Raw genomic sequence first — 24074 nt, forward strand, 5'->3', positions numbered from 1 at the left:
ACTACTAGAAACAATAGAACATCATGAAACATACAAGAGCCAGGAATGGTATTTATAGCAGATTTTGAAAAGGCATTTGATAAAGACTGGATTTTATTTATAAATGCCTGGATTTTTCAATTTCGGTAATTCTCTTATAAAATGGGTAGAAATAATATATAGCAACCCCAGGTGTAAAATAAACCTCTCTCTAAAAGCTTCACTCATTCAAAGGTTTTATTTGAACCCTAAATGGTTCTCAGGTAGATTACTAAGAAAAGCTCATTCATTGTTTATTTTTTTTCTTTTTGCCTTTGTGCAGATTGCCATGTCTCATTTTTGATTAATTGAAAATTATACTTTTTTCAAAGTAACTATTTTTCAAACCAGCATTGCAGAGCTGGCTACAATTTCAATTTCATCCCCCTGACAAGACATGACAAATATTACAACAAATATTATGGCTGAACTCAAATGTGCTTGTTGATAAAATACCTGTATTTATGGGAAAGATGTTTGAAAAGGGTATTTTTTTTCTTAAATTATATTGTAAATTGGAATGGTAGAGTTCTGACCTTCATGGAGTTATCAGAATTATACGGAAAGGTCTGCTCATTCCAAGAGTACAACCAATTGATTACACCATCGCCCCAAAAACGGAGGAGGCGGGTGGCAGCGGGAGGAGGTCGGGAACTGGTCTGTCTACCCAATATAAAGGATCAAAACTAGTGGAGGAATAAAAATAGCATAAATGGGAAAGTATACCAGTTTCATTTGAGGACCGGGATGTTGACAACCGTGCCATTCAGATTGCAAAATAGTTGGGAAGAGATTTTTGATGTACCGATTCCATGGTACAGGGTGTATGAGTTGATGTATAAAACAACAAGATTTAAGACTTAATGCTTTTCAGCTAAAATTATTGTATAGAATTCTTGCTACCAACAAAATGTTGAATATTTGGGGCATAAAATCATCGAAGCTCTGCAGATTTTGTTGTGAGGATACAGAATCAATAGACCATTAATTTTGATATTGCCCTCAGTGTAACGGGTTTCTTCCTCCTCCGAGGAGTAAGAGAGGTCGGACCAATGTGCAGCGTGGTAAGTGTCCATTTTAACATAGAAAACTGAACACTACCAAAAAATAACACTGTGAATGCCCAAACAAAAATCAACACAGTCCCATGTGGTAGAGACACAGGAAACAATCACCCACAACTCAAAGGTGAAACCAGGCTACCTAAGTATGGTTCTCAATCAGGGACAACGATTGACAGCTGCCTCTGATTGAGAGCCATACCAGGCCAAACCCAGAAATCCCAAATTATAGAAAAAGGAACATAGACAACCCACCCAACTCACGCCCTGACCATACTGAAACAAATACATAATAAAATAACTAAGGTCAGAACGTGACACTCAGGTAGCCTGTTTCTGGTCTCAGGTTCAGGAATGGCTTGAAAATGCATAGCATTGATCTAAAATTGACCCTAGAAATTGTACTGTTAGGAGATCTGGAGAGACCGGGTGAGTCAATTTCTAATATACTAATACTCTTAGTAAAAGTATTTATCTTCAACTCGCCATCTGTGGATTCGATTAGATAGGTTGAAATTGTATGTTAAACATCACAGCATAGTTGAAATACATGTGTTGGGTAGAAACCCGAAGTGGGTGGTCAGCAGAGATGGAGACAAGAGGGAGTGGAGTTGCTGTGTGAGAGATAGAATGATGGTCAAAGATAACAGTAAAAAAAGACAAGAGGGAGTGGAGTTGCTGTGTGAGAGATAGAGTGATGGTCAAAGATAACAGTAAAAAAAGACAAGAGGGAGTGGAGTTGCTGTGTGAGAGATAGAATGATGGTCAAAGATAACAGTAAAAAAAGACAAGAGGGAGTGGAGTTGCTGTGTGAGAGATAGAGTGATGGTCAAAGATAACAGTAAAAAAAGACAAGAGGGAGTGGAGTTGCTGTGTGAGAGATAGAATGATGGTCAAAGATAACAGTAAAAATTAAATAAAAAGTCTAAATTAAACATAATAAAAAGTAAATTTGAATGACACTTAGTGGCAGTGTTTTTACAACTAATGCCGGTTTGCCTGAAGCTGATGCCGTGCAGGTGTTTGTACACACAAAAACACACACATACATGTAATAGTGCCAGACATGCACACAAACATGAGGGACAGCTATTGGGGAACTGTGGGGGGATCTTGGAGGGTTCGGGTTCACGTTTCTTGGCCTGGTGGTAGATCGGTCAACATGTCCTTGAGCAGGGCATTGACCCTGGATGCTTCTGTGTGTCACTCTGAATGGGAATCTGTTGGATGACTGGTAGGATGTAGTTATTGAGCAGCGTCATTGACCCTGGATGCTTCTGTGTGTCACTCTGAATGGGAATCTGTTGGATGACTGGTAGGATGTAGTTATTGAGCAGCGTCATTGACCCTGGATGCTTCTGTGTGTCACTCTGAATGGGAATCTGTTGGATGACTGGTAGGATGTAGTTATTGAGCAGCGTCATTGACCCTGGATGCTTCTGTGTGTCTCTCTGAATGGGAATCTGTTGGATGACTGGTAGGATGTAGTTATTGAGCGGCTTCATTGCAAGTATATTGTATGTTTCGAGTATTCAATAAAGAAAAATATATATATATAAAAAATATATAAAAAAGAGTGAGTAAGGATAGCAGTAGCACAGCAGTTGATTGAAAGTATTTTTATGATGTGATGGTCATATTGGAGAAATGGTAAGCCAAGTCTTAGCAGAAAAGAGGAGAGGGAGAAGAAGCATTGGGAGACTGCCATCAAGCTGAAGAAATGTAGGCAAACCAGTCAGGCTGTGTTTTAACAACAATGTGTGGGCTTATTGTTCCATGACAAGAGACGTCACAGCAGCTGCTACACAATAGTTGATTCATGAAGAGGATGTGTCAGGGGGAAGTTCATATTAAAGCATCCTGGTAGAGTCATCATCCGTTTGGTGGGCCACCATAGAGATGGATTGAGATCTCTACCTGATAGTGGTATTGTAGGTGTCATCATCCGTTTTTCTGTTTCTCCGTTTTTCACAATTCCTGACATTTAACCTTAGCAAAAAATCCCTGTTTTAGGTCAGTTAGGATCACCACTTTATTTTAAGAATGTGAAATGTCAGAATAATTGTAGAGAGAATGATTTATTTCAGCGTTTACTTCTTTCATCACATTCCCAGTGGGTCAGAAGTTTACATACACTCAATTAGTATTTGGTAGCATTGCCTTTAAATGGTTTAACTTGGGTCAAATGTTTCGGGTAACCTTCCACAAGCTTCCCACAATAAGTTGGGTGAATTTTGGCCCATTCCTCCTGACAGAGCTGGTCTAACTGAGTCAGGTTTGTAGGCCTCCTTGCTCACAAACACTTTTTCAGTTCTGCCCAAAACTTTTCTATAGAATTGAGGTCAGGGAAGTATGCTTGGGGCCATTGTCCATTTGGAAGACCCATTTGCAACCAAGCTTTAACTTCCTGACTGATGTCTTGAGATGTTGCTTCAATATATCTACATAATTATCTTCCTCATGATGCTATTTTTTTGTGTGAAGTGCACCAGTCCCTCCTGCTTCATGGTTGGGATGGTGTTCTTCGGCTTGCAAGCCTCCGCTTTTTCCTCCAAACATAGCGATGGTCATTATGGCCAAACAGTTCTATTTTTGTTTCATCAGACCAGAGGACATTTCTCCAAAAAGTACGATCTTTGTCCCCGTGTGCAGAAGCAAACCGTAGTCTGGCTTTTTTTATGGCCGTTCTGGAGCAGTGTCTTCTTCCTTGCTGAGCAGATTTTCAGGTTGTCAATGTGAGTGGTTAAAGTAGTAGAGGTATACCAGTACAAAGGGATGGGCCAAAAAGTGATATAAGTTTCAGTAAGATTAGATTTGTATAATTTATAGCAAGTCGCAGAAAATTGAGGTTGTGGTGGCAGCTGTAAAGAGGTATTTGGGTGTGCGAGGCTTGACATCAGAAGAGTTACAGGGTGTGTTAAGTGGTGATGTCCCATACCTTTCAGGATGATGGCATGAGGTAGGAATAAATAAATGTAATGGAGTAGGGTGGTATTAATTTTATAATATTATAATAATTTATAATATATCATTTTGAAATTAGTGAGTGTAGTGTTAGATGGTATGGTATTTATTTAGGACATTTGTATTTTTCAAGCAAGGGAGTTGTACTCCAGTCTAGTAGGTGGCGCTAATGCAACAAATTGGATGCCAACCGCCGTTAAACCTGATAGAAGAAGAATCAAACGATTTTTCTTTCCAAGTTCGCAGTCGTCTTGAAAGCTTGGAAGTCCGAGAGTTCCGACTTCCCAGATCCTTGATGGTTTGAAACCAGCATTATTAGGGGTGTTTTCACATATTCATTATTGATCTCTTCACCGGTGGTGAGGATTCTATACCACCTACGAAATGATTAGGAGCTTCAGGATTAGAAAATGCCTTCTAACCACTGTTCTAATATGCATCACTACCATCATTGTGTTTTATTCTGGACGGCAATCTTCCAATTCATTTGTGGTTTTTATAAGAAATGCCCTTCGGCCGCTGGACGGAATCTTCTCTCCACCGCCGGACAACGACCCATGGTTTCAGAAGCGCTTCATCAGATCTATCAAACCATTTCTGACGAGAGAGAACAATAAACTATCCGATGATACCAGAACGTGGTGGCGGGTAGGCTAAATATATATTTTGATTAATATATATATTTTTAAATATGTCTTAACTAATGTAACAGGCAGAGAGACCTTATAGTCCGAAATCCAGCGCACTATCGACTGTGCCCCAAAAAGAATGCTCGAGCGGCAGAGTCGATATCCTTGTTTATCCACCCAGGGTCGTTACACTACTCCCTCCTTTCAAAGAGCGCGTCTTCGTGCTAGCTTGCGACTCAACGTCTTCTAGGAACGCACTCACTGGCCAAGCACACGCACTGTCGTGGATGCAAGGTCCGATCACTTCTGACACCAGGGTAATGAAACAGGCAGGGAGCAGGCCTCGAACCCTCGACCTTCTAGCCCGAAGTCCATCCAGCGCGCTATCGAATGTGCCCCAAAAAGCATGCTCGAGCGGCAGAGTCGATATCCGGGCTTATAAATCCATTTTCGTAACAAAACAAAAAGCTATGACAAACATTGGATAAATAAAAGCATTTCCAGCGCAAGTCCAACACGTTCTCATTCAGTAATAGGCCTATAATTAATTAAAGTTATAGCCTATACACCGACCCTAGCAACAAATAGGAAAAGTAACACGATCCCACCAGAATGGCGTGTGGCGGGTAAATGATTGCTTATTCAATACTTTATTGCACTAACTTCCCCCATCTCTAAAGAACAACTCCACTGAGCGCAGACATCATTTAAACCTTTTTCGTTTTGATTAACATTTCGGTTGAGCTGTCAACTAACGTGAAATCAACAAAACATTATACCATGTCATTGGATTTAGATTAAACGTTGGGTGAAGACGCAATTCCCTCACATTGATTTTATGCAAGTCCGATCAATTTTCCAGTTTGATGCAAGGTCATAGACCTATGATGTGGAAACATTTATTCAACTAGTTTTTGCCCATGAGACTGATCATCTGTCACAGTAGCCTCCAATATAGATTGGCCCAGTGGTCACCAACCTTTTGAGACAAGATCAGAGTCAAAATGCATGCCGAGATCTACCGCTCTGATTTTTATTAACATGATTTAAATGTAAGCCTATGCAACAATAACCAATTAAAAACAGTACTGTGGCAATGAGGTTTGTGCAGTAAACTATAGGCCCAATACATTATCACCGCATACTGGCTTTGCTTGAATTTACCTGCCAATGAATGCATTGTTGTTCGGGACATTTAAAAAATAAATGATTTCAAAATTTGAGGTGGACGATATGATCACACCGGTAATAGATCTATTGTTGTATTACTTGAGGCACAGCTGAGTGAGCATGCATTTTAAATAATTAGCTTTTCATTTTACTGGGCTGATGGTGCCTACATCTGATGGTCGGTCTCAGCGGAGGGAGAGCGCAGCAGACTGAGGGTCCGTCACTCAACATCCCTCCGTTCTCTCTTTCTTCCACTGACACTAGACCAAAAAGAGACACCGTGTTACAGCTGATGGCGAAACCTGAGTCGCACCGCATTATTTCTGCCTCATGCACAAATTCATGTTGTTCCTCTAATGAACAGAGAAAGTGAAATATTCATTGATATTAAAAAAAGACCCAACTTGCTAAAAATACAACGCAAGCCTATAGATGCACTTCATACTCAATCATTACTGCTGCACTGCTTGATGTAGCGTTGGTGATAAAGTGTTGAATACAAAGTGTTGACAGTGCTGAGTAAGAACTTAAACATGAACTCACTCATAAAACACCAGCTCTTTGCTGTATTCGTTGAGTGTCAATCTAGTCATGGTTTTGAAATATCACAGTATCAATTTTGCCGTAGCTTTCTTTTATGCCTGCTACGTTACTGCAGACTCGTTAATTTGAGCAATCTGATTCACCAGCATAGGCATAGTGCACTGAATTTCCTCTCCAGGCCCACGGGGGAGGCAGTTTGTACCTTCAGCACGTGACATGGTAACAGTTTGCCTACCCGGGGCGCAGAGGGAAGCTAAATTGGCTGCACCTAACAACAACAGCCCGACACGAATAATAAAAAATAAAAAAATAGGAACACAAGGCTTTATCGTTGGGTATTTTAAAGAAATGTTTGGAGATCGACCGGTTGGTGACCACTGGATTAGCCATTAACGTTGGTCAATGAATGTCCCAAACGCTCACTACAACTATACATTGAAATGTCCAAACATGTTCATTATTTTCTAAAGTTAAGTATCTTGTTAATACTGTTGCATGTTTTTTTTCTCTTGTTGTTTATAAGTTTAATTCAGAATGAACTTTTATTGGTTGGGTTTAGGCTGTGAATGAGTGAGCCCTTCACTACAAGGACATTGTTTTAATGTATTGCTAATCTACCGGATAAAACAAGTTGGATGCAGAAATCCTTTCATTTGAACCATTTGTCATTCCAGTCAATACTATAGAGACAATGTAAATTGTGTCTCTTCCCTGTTAATTGGTTGTGATTTCTGATTGGCTGGTTAATTGAACACTTGGGATCCCTCTGACCTAATTATTGAATGAACTGGTGTGTCATTGTTTAGAGATCCTTGTGGGTGTAAGGTAGCTGTTTAGACAGGCAGCCCACTTTTTTTTATATACTTTTTGTGTTGCACTAATTAGTCTTTTGACCAATCAGATTAGCTCAGGAAAAGATCTGTTATTGGTCACACTACACAGTGGAACAAAGGTCAGAATTTGGTTGCCTGTGTGACTGCAGCTGGTGAACCACAGTTTTAGCTGTCAGTTTAGCTTGTTTGCTTCTGTTTTTAAGCCTCTAAGTGATGTAGCAAGGCCAGCTCTTTCACACGCTGCAATACATGGGTTGTCACTGACAACGCTTATATTGTAGTCAACAATAACCTGTTTTTCTGGACAGAGACCATGTACAATCCAAACATAAGTCTCAGAATACTCAGAAATGATGCATTGCAGCAGATTTAACAGCTCAGTTCCATCTGCAGTCGCTGGGCAGGTCAACATGAAATCATTATATACAAATCACACAATATACATAATCAGATTTGACTGGTTTGGGCTGACGTTATGATTGTCATCTGAGTTGTGCTGCTTGTCCATTGTGTATTTATTGGTGTTTCATGTGTTGGCTGGCGCAATCAAATAAGTACCATCTTATCACCAGGAAATCCAGAATGACAGTAGCACAGCCAAATTCAGCGACGTGGTGGAGAAGTTGTTCCAGGTCATCCCTGATGCTGACCTACACATGGACACGGGCCATGAGCGCCATGGAAGCTGTGCTGTGGTGGGGAACTCTGGGAACCTCAAGGGTTCCTACTACGGAGCCCTCATAGACTCCAGTGACGTCGTCATAAGGTAGGCCAACAGAGGGTGTTGACCGAGGGCGCACTTGTCACAAAGCCTGTTTGGGCACGCAAGCTCCGTACAGGGCAGACTGGGGGAGGGGGGGGGGGGCAACCGGGCGCACGCAAGCTCCGTACAGGGCATACCAGGGGTCAGGGTGGCGAACTTGAAGATGTCACAACTTGGGGGGCAGTGGGTTCAGAACAACAAAGACAAACTGTATACAAAACAATTATAATTATACCACTGCCAAGTGGGAGGGCAAAGAGACAGGTGCTCAGGCGCAGGTAGAACCCAGTCTGTGCACGTCTGCCATCCAGGTCAGTAGAAGGGATCAGCCAATTTAATTGAGAGTTATGTCCCAATTATCCCCACCAGCTCACTGTGCACCTGTTCACTTTCCATCATTGGTTTGAAAAGAAATGACTAAATACACTGCATTCGGAAAGGATTCAGACCCCTTCCCTTTTTCCACATTTTGTTACGTTACAACCTTATTCTAAAATTGATTAAATAAAAAATCATCCTCAATCTACACACAATACTCCATAATGACAAAGTGGAAAGAGGTTTTCAATTTTTTTTGCAAATTCATATCAAATTTCCATAAGGATTCAGACCCTATGCTATGAAACTCAGAAATTGAGCTGCATCCTGTTTCCATTTATTTTTTTATTTTTTATTTTATTTAACCAGGTAGGCAAGTTGAGAACAAGTTCTCATTTACAACTGCGACCTGGCCAAGATAAAGCAAAGCAGTGCGACACAAACAACAACACAGGGTTACACATGGAATACACAAACACAGTCAATAACACAATAGAAAAAAAGTCTCTACAGTGTGTGCAAATGAGGTAAGGCAATAAATGGGCCATAGTGGCAAAATAATTACAATATAGCAATTAAACACTGGAGTAATAGATATGCAGAAGATGAGTGTGCAAGTAGAGATGCTGGGGTGCAAAGGAGCAAAAAAATAAATGCAGTATGGGGATGAGGTAGTTGGATGGGCTATTTGCAGATGGGCTATGTGCAGTGATCTGTGAGTTGCTCTGACAGCCGGTGCTTAAAGTTAGTGAGGGAGATATGAGTCTTCAGCTCCAGTGATTAAAAAAAAAACAATTGCTTTGGGGGTGACCAGTGAAATATACGTGCTGGAGCGCATGCTGCTATGGTGACCAGAACCGTGACCTCCACATCATTCTTAAATGGAAGAAGTTTGGAACCACCAAGACTGTTCCTAGAGCTGGCTGCCCGGCCAAACTGAGGAATCGGGGGAGAAGGGTCTTGGTCAGGGAGGTGACCAAGAACCTGATGTTAACTGACAGAGCTCCAGAGTTCCTCTGAGGAGAAGGGAGAACCTTCCAGAAGGACAAAGATCTCTGCAGAACCACACCAATCAGACCTTTATGGTAGTGGCCAGACGGAAGCCACTCCTCAGTGAAAGGCACATGACACCCTGCTTGGGAGTTTGCCAAAAGGCACCTAAAGGACTCCGACCATGAGACACAAGATTCTCTGATTTGATTAAACTCTTTGTCCTGAATACCAAACGTCACGCGTGGAGGAAACCTGGCACCATCCCACGGTAAAGCGTGGTGGAAGTATGCTGTGGGGATGTTATTCAGTGGCAGGGACTTGGAGACTAGTCTGGGATTGAGGGAAATATGAACAGAGCAAAGTACAGAGAGATCCTTGATGAAAACCAGCTCCAGAGCGCTTAGGACCTCAGACTGGGGTGACGGTTCACCTTCCAACAGGACAACGACCCTAAGCACACTGCCAAGACAACGCAGGAGTGGCTTCGGTACAAGTCATTGAGTGGCACAGCCAGAGCCCGGACTTGAACCTGATCAAACATGTCTGGAGAAACCTGAAAATTAGCTGTGCAGCAACACTCCCCAACCAACCTGACAGAGGTTGAAAGGATCTGCAGCGACAAATGGGGAATAACTCCCCAAATACAGGTGTGCCAAGCTTGTAGTTATACCCATAAAACTGGAGGCTGTAATCTCTGCCAAAGGTGCTTCAACAACGTACTGAGTGTATAGTCCAAATACCTATGTAATTGTTTTTTTTTTATATATAAATTTGCAACAATTTTAAACCTGCTTTTGCTTTGTCATTATTGGGAATTGTGTGTAGATTTGAGGGGGGTGGGGTGCGACGAATTAATCAATTTTAGAATAAGGCTGTAACGTAACAAAATGTGGGAATAGTCAAGGGGTCTGAATACTTTCTGTAGGCACTGTAAGATGTGGTGGAACTCCCACTAGTTAGCCCATGCCTCCACCAATCCAACGCTTTTAGATTTGTGGGAAGTAGTGAAGGAGGTCACGCTCCAGTAGAAAATAACAAACCTTCCATAGCTGCACGTGACCGTAAATAACCGACCTTGCCTTTATGCCTGTACAGACAGCACACTCCAGGTAGTCCAGTAGAAAATAACCAACCTTCCATAGCTGCACGTGACCGTAAATAACCGACCTTGGCTTTATGCCTGTACAGACGGCACACTCCAGGTAGTCCAGTAGAAAAGAACCAACCTTCCATAGCTGACCTTGTCTTTATGCCTGTACAGACAGCACACTCCAGGTAGTCCAGTAGAAAAGAACCAACCTTCCATAGCTGACCTTGTCTTTATGCCTGTACAGACAGCACACTCCAGGTAGTCCAGTAGAAAAGAACCAACCTTCCATAACCAACCTTGGCTTTATGCCTGTACAGATGGCACACTCCAGGTAGTCCAGTAGAAAAGAACCAACCTTCCATAGCTGACCTTGTCTTTATGCCTGTACAGACGGCACACTCCAGGTAGTCCAGTAGAAAAGAACAAACCTTCCATAGCTGACCTTGTCTTTATGCCTGTACAGACGGCACACTCCAGGTAGTCCAGTAGAAAAGAACCAACCTTCCATAGCTGACCTTGTCTTTATGCCTGTACAGACAGCACACTCCAGGTAGTCCAGTAGAAAAGAACCAACCTTCCATAGCTGACCTTGTCTTTATGCCTGTACAGACGGCACACTCCAGGTAGTCCAGTAGAAAATAACCAACCTTCCATAGCTGACCTTGTCTTTATGCCTGTACAGACAGCACACTCCAGGTAGTCCAGTAGAAAAGAACCAACCTTCCATAGCTGACCTTGTCTTTATGCCTGTACATACAGCACACTCCAGGTAGTCCAGTAGAAAAGAACCAACCTTCCATAGCTGACCTTATCTTTATGCCTGTACAGACGGCACACTCCAGGTAGTCCAGTAGAAAAGAACCAACCTTCCATAGCTGACCTTGTCTTTATGCCTGTACAGACAGCACACTCCAGGTAGCAGCAGGCACCATTCCAGTTTGTTTACTGACTGCCAATCAACTTGTAGAAGCTGAAAATAAGAAATCAACTACTTTAAAGAAAGATAGTGCTGCCCGTGCCGTCGCTGTGTTTTGAATGGCGCTACCTGTGCCGTCGCTGTGTTTTGAATGGCGCTACCCGTACTGTCGCTGTGTTTTGAATGGCGCTACCTGTGCCGTCGCTGTGTTTTGAATGGCGCTACCTGTGCCATCGCTGTGTTTTGAATGGTGCTACCCGTACTGTCGCTGTGTTTTGAATGGCGCTACCTGTGCCATCGCTGTGTTTTGAATGGTGCTACCCGTGCCGTCGCTGTGTTTTGAATGGTGCTACCCGTGCCATCGCTGTGTTTTGAATGGCGCTACCTGTGCCATCGCTGTGTTTTGAATGGTGCTACCCGTGCCATCGCTGTGTTTTGAATGGCGCTACCTGTGCCATCGCTGTGTTTTGAATGGTGCTACCCGTGCTGTCGCTGTGTTTTGAATGGCGCTACCTGTGCCATCGCTGTGTTTTGAATGGTGCTACCCGTGCCGTCGCTGTGTTTTGAATGGCGCTACCTGTGCCGTCGCTGTGTTTTGAATGGTGCTACCCGTGCCGTCGCTGTGTTTTGAATGGCGCTACCTGTGTCGTCGCTGTGTTGAACGAAGAGCTTTGAAATATTGCAGTCATTGTATGGATTCCTGCTATTTACTGTGCTATCTAGAATGAACAAGGCTCCTACCTCTGGCTATGAGGAGGATGTTGGGACACGGACCACGTATCACGTCATGTACCCAGAGAGTGCAATAGATCTGGACAAAGCCACTAGGTTCCTGTTGATCCCTTTCAAGACTCTGGACCTTCAGTGGCTACCAGGCGCCATGACCACTGGGTCTAACATCACTTTGTGAGTAACAACTTATCATGGACTCTTCTGATTTAGTTAAGTGTTCATCAACACCGGTCCTACAGTCCCTGGACAAGAACACCTGATTCAACTCATTGAAGGCTTGATGATTAGTTGACAAGTTGAATCAGGTGTGTTTGTCCAGGGCTACTGGAGTTGGGGAAACCTTCTTACAACATGCATTTTCCCAAGGTAACATAGCTAGCACCTCCTAGATGAAATGAAGTCTTCTTTTATTCAACAGGTCATATTTACCACTTAGACAGAAGATAAAGGCCAACAAAGATTTGGTGAGTCACCTTGTTAATTTATTGGGGTTATTATTCATCTACACAGTCAATATCTAATGCATGATCTTTTATATTGTCTCTTAGACAGTAGGTCTGCTTGTCGTTGAGGATGTGTGTAATGGGCAGAGCCATGTTTAGATATACATTTTAAAACAAACAACTAAATATATGGTTAGGTGGTTTCCTAACAAAGGAGGCGTTGATGTCAAATGTATTTTTAATTTATTTAGTAATTTAGCACACTCTTTTCCAGAGCAACTTAGTGAGTGCATACATTTTCATAGTGATCCACTATGGGAATTGAACCCACAACCCCGGTGTTGCAAGCGCCATGCTCTACCAACTGAGCTACATTGGCATTATTATTTGCCTAGGGGTGAATGTGTCATTATGAGTCAGAGCTTGAGACGGCATCGGAATGGGAGTGTACGAACTGCATCATGGCATCCCATCTCTGACACTATCAATCTAACAAAGTGACTTCTCACATTTGATGCATCACAATAGAAATTCCTCTTTTTCTATTTAAATCAGGTTGATAGACATGTAATGTGCAGTATATTTCATGCAGGTATTGGTTCTGAATCCTGTGTTCATGAAATATGTTCATGAAACCTGGCTTGACTATCAGGGCAAATACCCCTCTACTGGATTCATGGCTTTGATATTATCCCTACACATCTGTGACAAGGTAAGACCTATAGAGATCTACAGACACAACAACACCTCATGGCACAACGCGGAAGAGACTCACGCAAAAGCACAGTAGTGGATTTTATATTGTACATTTGTACTATTAGTGTTTTGTGTTGAATTATATTTTATTTATGATGTAGGCTTTTGCGACATGATTGTTTGGACCCCAGGAGGAGTAGCTCATGCCCTGACAGGAACTAATGTGGATCCTAATAAATACTAAATATCAACATGTTCTGTTAAGAATGTGGATGGGCATGTACTTCCTCAGCAAGACACACTGTATACTAGGGAAAGGGGAATACCCAGTCAGTTGTCCAACTGAAATGTGTCTTTCGCTTTTATCCTAACCCCTCTGAATCAGAGAGATAGAGGTGTGGGGGGGCTGCCTTAATCGTCATCCACGTCTTCGGCACCCGGGGAACAGTGGGTTAACTGCCTTGTTCAGGGGCAGAGTGACAGATTTTTTTCCTTGTCAGCTCAGGGATTCGTTCCTGGAACCTTCCGGTTACTGGCCCAATGCTTCGGTTACTGGCCCAATGCTCCGGTTACTGTCCCAATGCACTAGGCTACCTGCCGCCCCACTACACACTGTATTGTGATGCACACTGTGTACTACACACGATTGCAGTGCAGGAAACCAACCCTGACACCTAATGGATTGGCATAGTTTTGACAATCTGTGGTATCGTCACATATTACTGGCCCAAATCATGTAGGCTGCATACACAATATATCCCATCGCCATAAATAAAACCTTTTGCTTAACATTATGAAACTAACTCTAAACATGTTTTTCCATTGCAGGTGAATGTGTATGGATTTGGGAAAGACAAAGCTGGGAACTGGCACCACTACTGGGAAACCTTAGTGGATAAAAATCTCCAAACTGGAATACACGATGGAAACTACGAGTACAACGTCACCATGAGGCTCTCGGAAATACACAAACTACAGCTATTTAAGGGATTTAGTTTATAATTCATAATGTCCCTTACAGCTGTATATACACTATAAAGAGCTTTTTATTAAAGCGGATTAATCAAATAGGTGTTAGCCTGTTGTCTACATTGCACAGGGTTTACATACTCAAATACCTTCTCCTTTTATCTGCACTACCGTTTTTGGTTTTGTGTGAACTTGAACAATTTGGGGCCAAATTTATGAACTTTGGCTTAGAACATGGTTTAACCATTGGTCTAAAATGGCTAGCTACTAGCTTTTCTCATAGGCCAACCTGGTGAAATTAGCCACGATGCTGAGGACGGTCAGCAGATAATTGTATCCAGTAACAAATTCCGTCTCGGCCAGTTTAAAATTGGCATGACCCAATGCTTTTTTTTCACTAATGCATCCTTAACAGAAGTCCACCGGCACGTTCTGATACTCAAATTAACTGCATCACATGAAAGAATCTGTCTGGACGATTACCTCAGTGTAAGATGCCTAGTTCCTGACAATATTCACCACCTGTGATGTAAGTATGAATCTCCCGTGTTATCATTTCTGTTTCAACATGTGAATTTACATTCATTGTGGTATTGTTAAGGAAACTACAGCCATCACCTTAAAAATGAAGCCTAAGAATGAATTTCATAAAGCGCTAGGCCTACGACTTCAGCCTTCACCTACACTGCTACTAGGGCCTAATAATATCTCAGCATATGAGGCTGCATGGATGTGTACACTAGCCTACAAGTACGTTAGAGCTACAATGTTTTTATAATCCTTATCTAGCTGATCTATCCTACCTTGTTTAACAGTGTAAATTGACTCGTCTGGCTAGGTTCACCAAGTGTCCAGTAAAGTGAAGCTACACCAGAAATCCGCTGAGGTGAAGCCTAGCCTCCTCATGGCTTCACTACTTATGAAACCCATTCAGTAAGCGACTGACTGCTCTCCTATTCTCTAACACATGCTATTGACTGACTGGCTTAGCCTATATAGACATTCAGATCGACAATAGAGCCATCTTCATTGTCGTGGATGTGATATTTGCCGGGCTAGCTTATATCAACACGATAGCCTATTGTCGGTTTAAATAGCTATTTAAAGCAAAATGAGGTCCAAAATGGTGTTGATATAGGCAAGCCTAGCCTCCCATAGGTTGAATGTTACACGTATTCACATCAGATAGTGTCCTCCTAGCTATAACCTATTGCATATGGGACTTTAGTTTAGCCTGCATTTCAAATATTTATTAGGCCTACACTAATTCTAGTTCTATTGTGAATCGAAGAGGAGGAACCACGTAGTAAAGGAGCTTGGAGTCACTCCGACTGAAAGGCTATCGGATGGGCCCAAAAAAAATCTTACACATATTAGTCACTACAATGAATATAGGTGAAATGACATCATGTGTACATTTAATTGTATAAGGTTTTTAAATGCATTTTGATCATTGGCTACTTTGTCACATTTGCTCTATTTCCCTCGAGGATCAGCAGTGAAGGGTTTGCTCCTTAAAAATAATATTGCCCCAAATGGGACTCAAACTCAAATTCACAACCACTATTTCTTTTTTTTTTACCTGTATTTAACTAGGCAAGTCGGTTAAGAAGAAATTCTTATTTACAATGACGGCCTAGGAACAGTGAGTTAACTGCCTTGTTCAGGGGCAGAAGGACAGATTTTTACCTTGTCAGCTCTGGAATTTGATCTGGCGGTTACTATCGGTTACTAGTCCAACGCTCTAACCACGAGGCTACCTGCTGGTTACTAGTCCAACGCTCTAACCACGAGGCTACCTGCTGGTTACTAGTCCAACGCTCTAACCACGAGGCTACCTGCTGGTTACTAGTCCAACTCTCTAACCACGAGGCTACCTGCTGGTTACTAGTCCAACGCTCTAACCACGAGGCTACCTGCTGGTTACTAGTCCAACGCTCTAACCACGAGGCTACCTGCTGGTTACTAGTCCAACGCTCTAACCACGAGGCTACCTGCTGGTTACTAGTCCAACGCTCGGTTACTAGTCTAACCACGAGGCTACCTGCCGCTGACACCGTGGATCACTTTAGTGGATCACTCCACCGCTCTGGGCTAGCAGTAGTGGGTAAATTACTGGGAGGGTCATCGCCTTTTAACTTTGTATTCAGACATTGTAACATGTTATATAATCCTCCTACTTTTTTCAGTAAAAGTAAATGAATGTGTGTTTAAAAAAAACTTCATTTAATCAGGAAACTAAAAAGATTTGGCATGGGTCCTGAGATCCTCAAAAGGTTCTACAGCTGCAACATCGCAAAGTTACTGGTTGTATCACTGCCTGGTACGGCAATTGCTCGGCCTCTGACCGCAAGGCACTACAGAGGGTAGTGTCTACGGCCCAGTACATCACTGGGGCTAAGCTGCCTGCCATCCAGGACCTCTACACCAGGTGGTGTCAGAGGAAGGCCCTAAAAATTGTCAAAGACCCCAGCCACCCATTAGACTGTTCTCTCTGCTTCCGCATGGCAAGCTGTATCGGAGTGCCAAGTCTAGGACAAAAAGGCTTCTCAACAGTTTTTACCCCCAAGCCATAAGACTCCTGACCAGGTAATCAAATGGCTACCCAGACTAGTTGCATTGTGTTCCAACCCCTTCCTGCCCCCGAACAAGGCAGTTAACCCACTGTTCCTAGGCCGTCATTGAAAATAAGAACGTGTTCTTAACTGGCTTGCCTAGTTAAATAAAGGTAACCAAGTGTTTTTTTTATAGAGGCCTTAATGAAGGTGTTTTATTGCTCTGACATGGGTGAGCTTCTAGAGTCCTCCCAGACCGTTCTTGGCGCTGGCTCGTGCAGAGGAATTTAGGACCCTGTGGTGTCAGGGCAGGTCTACCAGGTCTCCTCCGCCTGGTAGATTCTCACAAGGCTGGAGAGCGAGGGTGCCATAAATCTGGACCCTGTGGTGTCGGGGCAGGTCTACCAGGTCTCAGCCTGGTAGAGTCTCACAAGGCTGGATAGAGGGTGCCATAAATCTGGACCCTGTGGTGTCGGGGCAGGTCTACCAGGTCTCAACCTGGTAGAGTCTCACAAGGCTGCATAGAGGGTGCCATAAATCTGGATCCTTTTGTCAATCCAGGTAAATGGTTTCTCTCTCCAGGAGGTGAATGTTTACGCTTGTTTATATTGATGCGTTGTTTATAACATGTCTATAAAGGGCTATAAGTGTAATACCATTTATTCATAAACATATGTATATTGCATAGTTTTAACTGTTTAATACTGTTTACATATTAATGACATGTTTTATTGCTATAAAACATGTAATTAATATGTAAACAGTATTAGACGGTAATAACTATGCAATATACATATACAAGATTTCAAGTCATTAGGATGACCAAAAATCACAAACATCTTCAAAGGAAACTTGTGTGTCTGGTGGTGACTATCAAGAGTACAGTGATGGGCCTCAACACCATGAACATGGAACTGGACAGCACTTTAGAGTACAGAACCAAACCAGTTATAAGTATATAGCGGCTGAGGGCATTCACAGCCGACCGCTCAGACTGGTGAGGGCATTCGCAGCCGACCGCTCAGACTGGTGAAGGCCTTCGCAGCCGACCGCTCCGACTGGTGAGGGCCTTCGCAGCCGACCGCTCCGACTGGTGAGGGCCTTCGCAGCCGACCGCTCCGACTGGTGAGGGCCTTCGCAGCCGACCGCTCCGACTGGTGAGGGCCTTCGCAGCCGACCGCTCCGACTGGTGAGGGCCTTCGCAGCCGACCGCTCCGACTGGTGAGGGCCTTCGCAGCCGACCGCTCCGACTGGTGAGGGCCTTCGCAGCCGACCGCTCCGACTGGTGAGGGCCTTCGCAGCCGACCGCTCCGACTGGTGAGGGCCTTCGCAGCCGACCGCTCCGACTGGTGAGGGCCTTCGCAGCCGACCGCTCCGACTGGTGAGGGCCTTCGCAGCCGACCGCTCCGACTGGTGAGGGCCTTCGCAGCCGACCGCTCCGACTGGTGAGGGCCTTCGCAGCCGACCGCTCCGACTGGTGAGGGCCTTCGCAGCCGACAGCTCCGACTGGTGAGGGCCTTCGCAGCCGACCGCTCCGACTGGTGAGGGCCTTCGCAGCCGACCGCTCCGACTGGTGAGGGCCTTCGCAGCCGACCGCTCCGACTGGTGAGGGCCTTCGCAGCCGACCGCTCCTACTGGTGAGGGCCTTCGCAGCCGACCGCTCCGACTGGTGAGGGCCTTCGCAGCCGACCGCTCCGACTGGTGAGGGCCTTCGCAGCCAACTGTTTTTACGTGGTTCTTCTAGCCGGTTTTAGTGACCAATAGTTTTTTACGTGGCCCGTCATTTCTCTGGATTTAGCGACCAGTAGTGTTTACAAGTAAATGATTTAGAAATGTACATGTGGTGGTGTTTTTGATGCCATGGGGAATAGTTAGGTCATTTCTGAACCTTATTTGGTAACTTTGGGAGTTTTTTGCACATACTTGATACTGTAAATGTTACTATGCTACTACATGGAAGGATTTTATTTATACTTTTCCATTGACTTTGATTAAAATAATAAACACCTGCATCAGCTAGGCTGGGACTATACTGCACACTGGAGAGCTTCGTCAAGGGAAACACTCATGAAATATCCCCTAATTTGGCGACATATTTAAAATGTTTGCAGGAGAGTAAACAGGCAGCTGACATGGGCAATGACCAATCACTACTTTCAAAGGACGACATTACTCGTCCATCTAGTTATCAGTTATCCATCTAGTTATTCACCCACACATGTCAAAGTCGAACCGCAGTGCTGATGTTTCTTTACTCTGAGGTCCAACCATGCTAATGCAGTGGAGTTGCCAATTCATGTTCAATTGAGCTACGCAGGGGGCGTGGTAAGCGAGGGTCTCAATAGACTTCAATAGGAGTATGGTGGCGAGCGGCAAAACGCAAGTGGTGCGATTTGTGGTGCCCGCTCCTGTGAGCGGCGCCGCTGGCTTAGAGTTTGAGCTGCCACAAGGTGAAATGAGTTGAAGTCTTGAGAGGCCGACGCGCATGGTTGACCTATGAGCAGAGTACATCTTGTCCCACTAAGTTTTTTTTTTAATGACAACATTCCAGCTGACAAAAACCGTGACTGCTGGTAGACACCTTTTTTTTCTTCTTCTGCGGTTCAATTGTCGCTTACAGTGTGTAAGTGCCTTTATCGCGGAGTGATCCTTCATGTCGAAGCCACTCGGCAGAGGCGGAGAAGTGGTGAACTCTGATTTGCGGAGTGCGGGCACAGGTCACGTCAACATGGATATCTAATAGGTACGCATTCTCAGGAATTTCAATTATGACGGGTGTTTTCACAGGTTTTTATGTTAAATGTTTATTAGGCTAGACTTCTGACATGTTTAAATATATTAAGCATTGGCCATTATAACTATGGAGAAATATTGTTTGTGAAGGGAAGTATTAATTTTAAAGATGCACTCTCAAACGTTTGTATAATTTCAGACAGTTTTGAAAGTGGTGCTCATGAGCCAAAAGTGGTCCCCATTTTTTTGTTGTTGTTGTGTGTACTAAGTAATTTTATTTTTTACAAAATGTGTGATATCATACAATCAAATCCCTGCAAAATGTTACGAGTTTGTTGTGCTTAAGATCCCGGACTGCATCTTTAATTTATGAAATTGTGATTTGAGGTGCATTTTGGATTATTCCGATGTTGGTGGCTGTGTGTTTTAATATCAATCGTCATCTCCATAATTTTCTAAATGTGTTAAATTAAATCTCTGGTAGACATAAAATGCATTACATCCAATGTTAGTCTGCTACAGTATAGTGTCAGTTACATATGGGTGCATGCGTACGTACACCCATACCTGAGTCAGTTACATATGGGTGCATGCGTACGTACACCCATACCTGAGTCAGTTACATATGGGTGCATGCGTACGTACACCCATACCTGAGGCAGTTACATATGGGTGCATGCGTGCGCACACCCATACCTGAGTCTCCCCTTTAATAATCTTCATTCTGCAACTTGACTCAGTCAGTGTTTACTGTGTTTGTTTGATTTTTTATGGATACAAAATAAACTGAAATATCACATTTACATAAGAATTCAGACCCTTTACTCAGTACTTTGTTGATGGACTTTTGGCAGAGATTACAGCCTCAAGTCTTCTTGGGTATGACGCTACAGGCTTGGCGCACCTATATTTGGAGAGTTTCTTCTCTCAAGCTCTGTCAGGTTGGATGGGGAGTGTCGCTGCACAGCTATTTTCAGGTCTTTCCAGAGATGTTAGATCGGGTTCAAATCCGGTCTCTGGCTGGGCCACTCAAGGACATTCAGAGACTTGTCCCGAAGCCACACCTGTGTTGTCTTGGCCGTATGCTAATTAAATAAATACAAATTATAAACTTTGGGTCGTTGTCCTGTTGGAAGGGGAACCTTTACCCCAGTCTGAGGTCCTGGGCGCTCTGGAGCAGGATTTCATCAAGGATCTCTCTGTACTTTGCTCTGTTTCTTTCCCTCGATCCTGACTAGTCTCCCAGTCCCTGCCGCTGAACAACATCCTCATAGCATGATGCTTTCACCACTATACTTCACTGTAGGGATGGTACCATGATTCCTCCAGACATAATGCTTGGTATTCAGGCTAAAGGGTTTAATCTTGGTTTCATCAGATAATCTTGTTTCTCATGGTCTGAGAGTCCTTTAGGTGTCTTTTGGCAAACTCCAAGCGGGCTGTCATGCACTTTTACTGAGGAATGGCTTCCGTCTGTCAACTCTGCCCTAAAGGTCTGATTGGTGGAGTGATACAGAGATAGTTGTACTTCTGGAAGGTTCATGCATCTTCAGAGGAGCTCTGGAGCTCTGTCAGTGACCATTGGGGTCTTGTTCACCTCCCTGACCAAGGCCCTTCTCCCTCAATTCCTCAGTTTGGCCGTGCAGCCAGCTCCAGAAGTCTTTTCCAAACTTCTTCCATTTAATAATGATGGCGGCCACTGTGTTCTTGGGGACCTTCAATTCTGCCGAAAAAATGTTGGCACCCTTCCCCAGATCTGTGCCTTGGCACAATCTTGTCTCGGAGCTCTACAGAGAATTCCTTTGACCTCATGGCTTGATTTTTCAACTTCTCCCCCCCCCCCCCCCCCCCTGACATGCACTGTCAACTGAGACCTTTTTATATAGATCGGTATGGTGCCTTTCCAAATCATGTCGAATCAATTGAATTTACCACAGTTGGACTCCCAAGTTATTGATCATCCTTGATGTTTCTATGGAAACAGGATGCACCTGAGCTAAATTGAGTCTCATAGCAAAGGGTGTGAATACTTGTATTTCTGTTTTTATTTTTACGTTTGCAAAAAATTCTAAACCTGTTTTCACTTTGTGTGTGGTTTATTTCATCCATTTTAGAATAGGAGTGCAACAACATATGGAAAAAGCCAAGGGGTCTGAATGCACTGCATATATTAGTTTATTTATTTAGAGGAGACAAACTAAGATGCATACACAACATACACCCCGACACAATGTATGTTGTAGGAACATGCACAATTTATGGGAGACAATTTCATTCAGACGTTCATAATCTGGAATTATTGCACATCAATAGGAGAATGTCATTGATGTTTCTGTAAATATTGGGGTATCTAAGAACATGGATAATCAGTTTTTAGCGCTATCTGCTTCCCCCTGCAGGAATGGACCTCAAACTAGGTCCTAGTCAGAGCCCTTGCCCAAAGATGGAAGCTGCCTATTTGTGAAAGCGACAATTCCATTCCTGCTTCCAATGTGTAAGAATAACTGTTTTGGCAGGTGTAAGGATCAGCTAGTGAGAGGAGGCTGGACTCTGCCCAACATTCTACATTTACTCAGTGTTTGAGAGAACATGTTAATAAAGAATTCCAGAACACTGTGAATTCTCAGAGACCGATGCTGAGAGACTCACCCTGCACCTCACTGAGTGGAGTTTTTCATGGTGTACTAGTCATTGACTTCCACTACTGAGCCTTATCTACTGCTCGGTCAGTCTCTCCCCCTCTGGGCGATCAGGTTGTGTATAAGTGAAGTGTGTTTGTCTACAGGGAATGTTGGTAGAAGACTCCGGTGTAGGGTAGACCTGCTTGCTAGTTTGCTTCAAAAGTGTCTGCTAAATGACATGTAAATTCACCTGAATGTTCCTGCAGGTAGAACCCGATCATAGGACAATTTAAACTTCTTGGGCATTGATACCCTAGTTACACTGGGCCATTTTTCCTCCTGAGTGTTTATTTTTGATTCAAAATATACATATATCATATTTGGTTTTAATGTTTAATGTGTTGCTAATGTATTGAATATATGGTTTAGAACTTTCTATAACATTTTTGGTAACGTGAATACATTTCTGTGCCAATATACAACTTTAGTCCGCCCCCTCGCCCATACCCGGGCTCGAACCAGGGACCCTCTGCACACATCAACAACTGACACCCACGAAGCATCATTACCCATCTCTCCACAAAAGCTGCAGCCCTTGCAGAGCAAAGGGAACCACTACTTTAAGGTCTCAGCAAGTGACCGTCACCGATTGAAACGCTATTAGCGCGCTCCACCGTTAACTAGCTAGCCATTTCACATCCGTTACACCATCAGGTAACATACTAGGAGCTACTTTAGAGTTACTATGTACGATGTGCATACAGTCTATTTATGTTCGAAAGGAGACTGGTATCTAAAGAAATGTCGTCTTAAGGCAAGGAGAAAAACATGTTAATAGCTACTGAAGAATAAACACTGCAACAGCTAGAGTTTAGTCTTCTCTCATCCCTGTTGTCTGTCATTTTGTCAAGGCATATGATTCATGTGTTAGACTACACATAGAAAAAAGGGTTATTTGGCTTTCCCTTTTTGGCTATCCATACATTTAAAAATAGAAAATGTTGCTGTTTAGTTTATATGGAATTTGAAATTATTTTTTACCTTTGATACTTATGTATATTTAAAAACGAATACTTGAGTCATTTTCTATTAAGGTACCTTTACTTTGAGAGTGAGAGACTCTCCCCTATTTGACATTGATAACAGCATCACTGTGAAACTATCCATTCTTCTGCCCCTGCACTAATAATGATAAACTCAGACCTGTTGGTCATTACCTCGGTCAATCACCAACTAACTAGCTGTTCATTGCCTAACTTTTGTTAACCCCTAAAAAGGACAACTGGGTATTTTCTAGAAAGTAAAGCTTAGGGAAGCACTTTGCTAAATATAACACGTTCACATGCGTTTCCTGTTGTTTCAAATTGTCATTTTTATCTGCTCTGCAGTGATACACATTATTGTAGAAATCAAACACAGATTCAACCACAAAGACCAGGGAGGTTTTCCAATGCCTTGCAAAGAAAGGCACCTAAAAATGTAAAAAAAACACTGACTTTCAATATCTCTTTGAGCATGGTGAAGTTATTTAATTACACTTTGGATGGTGAATCAATGCACCCAGTCTTTACAAAGATACAGGACTCGTTTGCTGCAGAGGAAGGAAACAGCTCAGGAATTTCCCTGGGAGGCCAATGGTGACTTTAAAACAGTTGCAGATTTTAATGGCTGTGATAGGAGAAAACTGAGGATGGATCAACAACATTGTGGTTACTCCACAATACTAACCTAAATGACAGAGTGAAAAGAAGGAAGACTGTACAGAATACAAATATTCCAAAACATGCATCCTGTTTGCAATACGGCACTAAAGTAAATCTGCCAAAACTTTGTCCTGAATACAAAGTGTTATGTATTTGGTCTGTACCCGCTTTAAGTTAGTTTTAACAGTGGCCAAGTAGGATACTGTGGCTATTTGATCATAATGTACCATCAAAAACTGGAGAAAATGCATCCCATAACATTTTAACATGGCTGAACGATATAACTTTTTCCAACTGTAGCAAGCAATGTGTGGTGCTCAATGT

At 43.1% G+C, this 24074-nt stretch overlaps 1 protein-coding gene and 2 long non-coding RNA genes across 4 annotated transcripts in view; 2 read left to right on the forward strand and 1 right to left on the reverse strand.

The window, feature by feature from the left end:
* Positions 1-4303: 4303 nt before the first annotated feature.
* st3gal-i (alpha2,3-sialyltransferase) lies at positions 4304-14237 on the forward strand. Its single transcript, NM_001124401.1, is given in 6 exon segments — positions 4304-4691; positions 7791-7984; positions 12022-12204; positions 12449-12494; positions 13066-13185; positions 13998-14237. Coding segments are annotated over 6 exon segments (981 nt in total). The 5' UTR covers positions 4304-4427; the 3' UTR covers positions 14172-14237.
* Positions 14238-18410: 4173 nt separating this feature from the next.
* The window catches only part of LOC110511871 (uncharacterized), a 40724-nt gene continuing 35060 nt past the window's right edge, over positions 18411-24074 (forward strand). Inside the window, exons 1-2 of one of the 2 annotated variants that reach the window (XR_002471813.3) lie at positions 18411-19436; positions 21826-22929. This is a non-coding gene — a long non-coding RNA (uncharacterized LOC110511871). Of the gene's footprint in view, positions 19437-21825; positions 22930-24074 lie in introns of those variants that run through there. The other variant, XR_016492342.1, reaches the window with a different exon arrangement.
* On the reverse strand, positions 19805-21885 carry LOC110511870 (uncharacterized). Its single transcript, XR_016492344.1, has 2 exons — positions 20080-21885; positions 19805-19993 (listed from the first exon to the last, which is right to left on the reverse strand). It is a non-coding gene; the product is annotated as an uncharacterized LOC110511870 (long non-coding RNA).

The sequence above is a fragment of the Oncorhynchus mykiss genome, chromosome 26 (assembly GCF_057628025.1).
Source record: "Oncorhynchus mykiss isolate SJ-2025 chromosome 26, ASM5762802v1, whole genome shotgun sequence".
Lineage (NCBI taxonomy): Eukaryota > Metazoa > Chordata > Actinopteri > Salmoniformes > Salmonidae > Oncorhynchus > Oncorhynchus mykiss.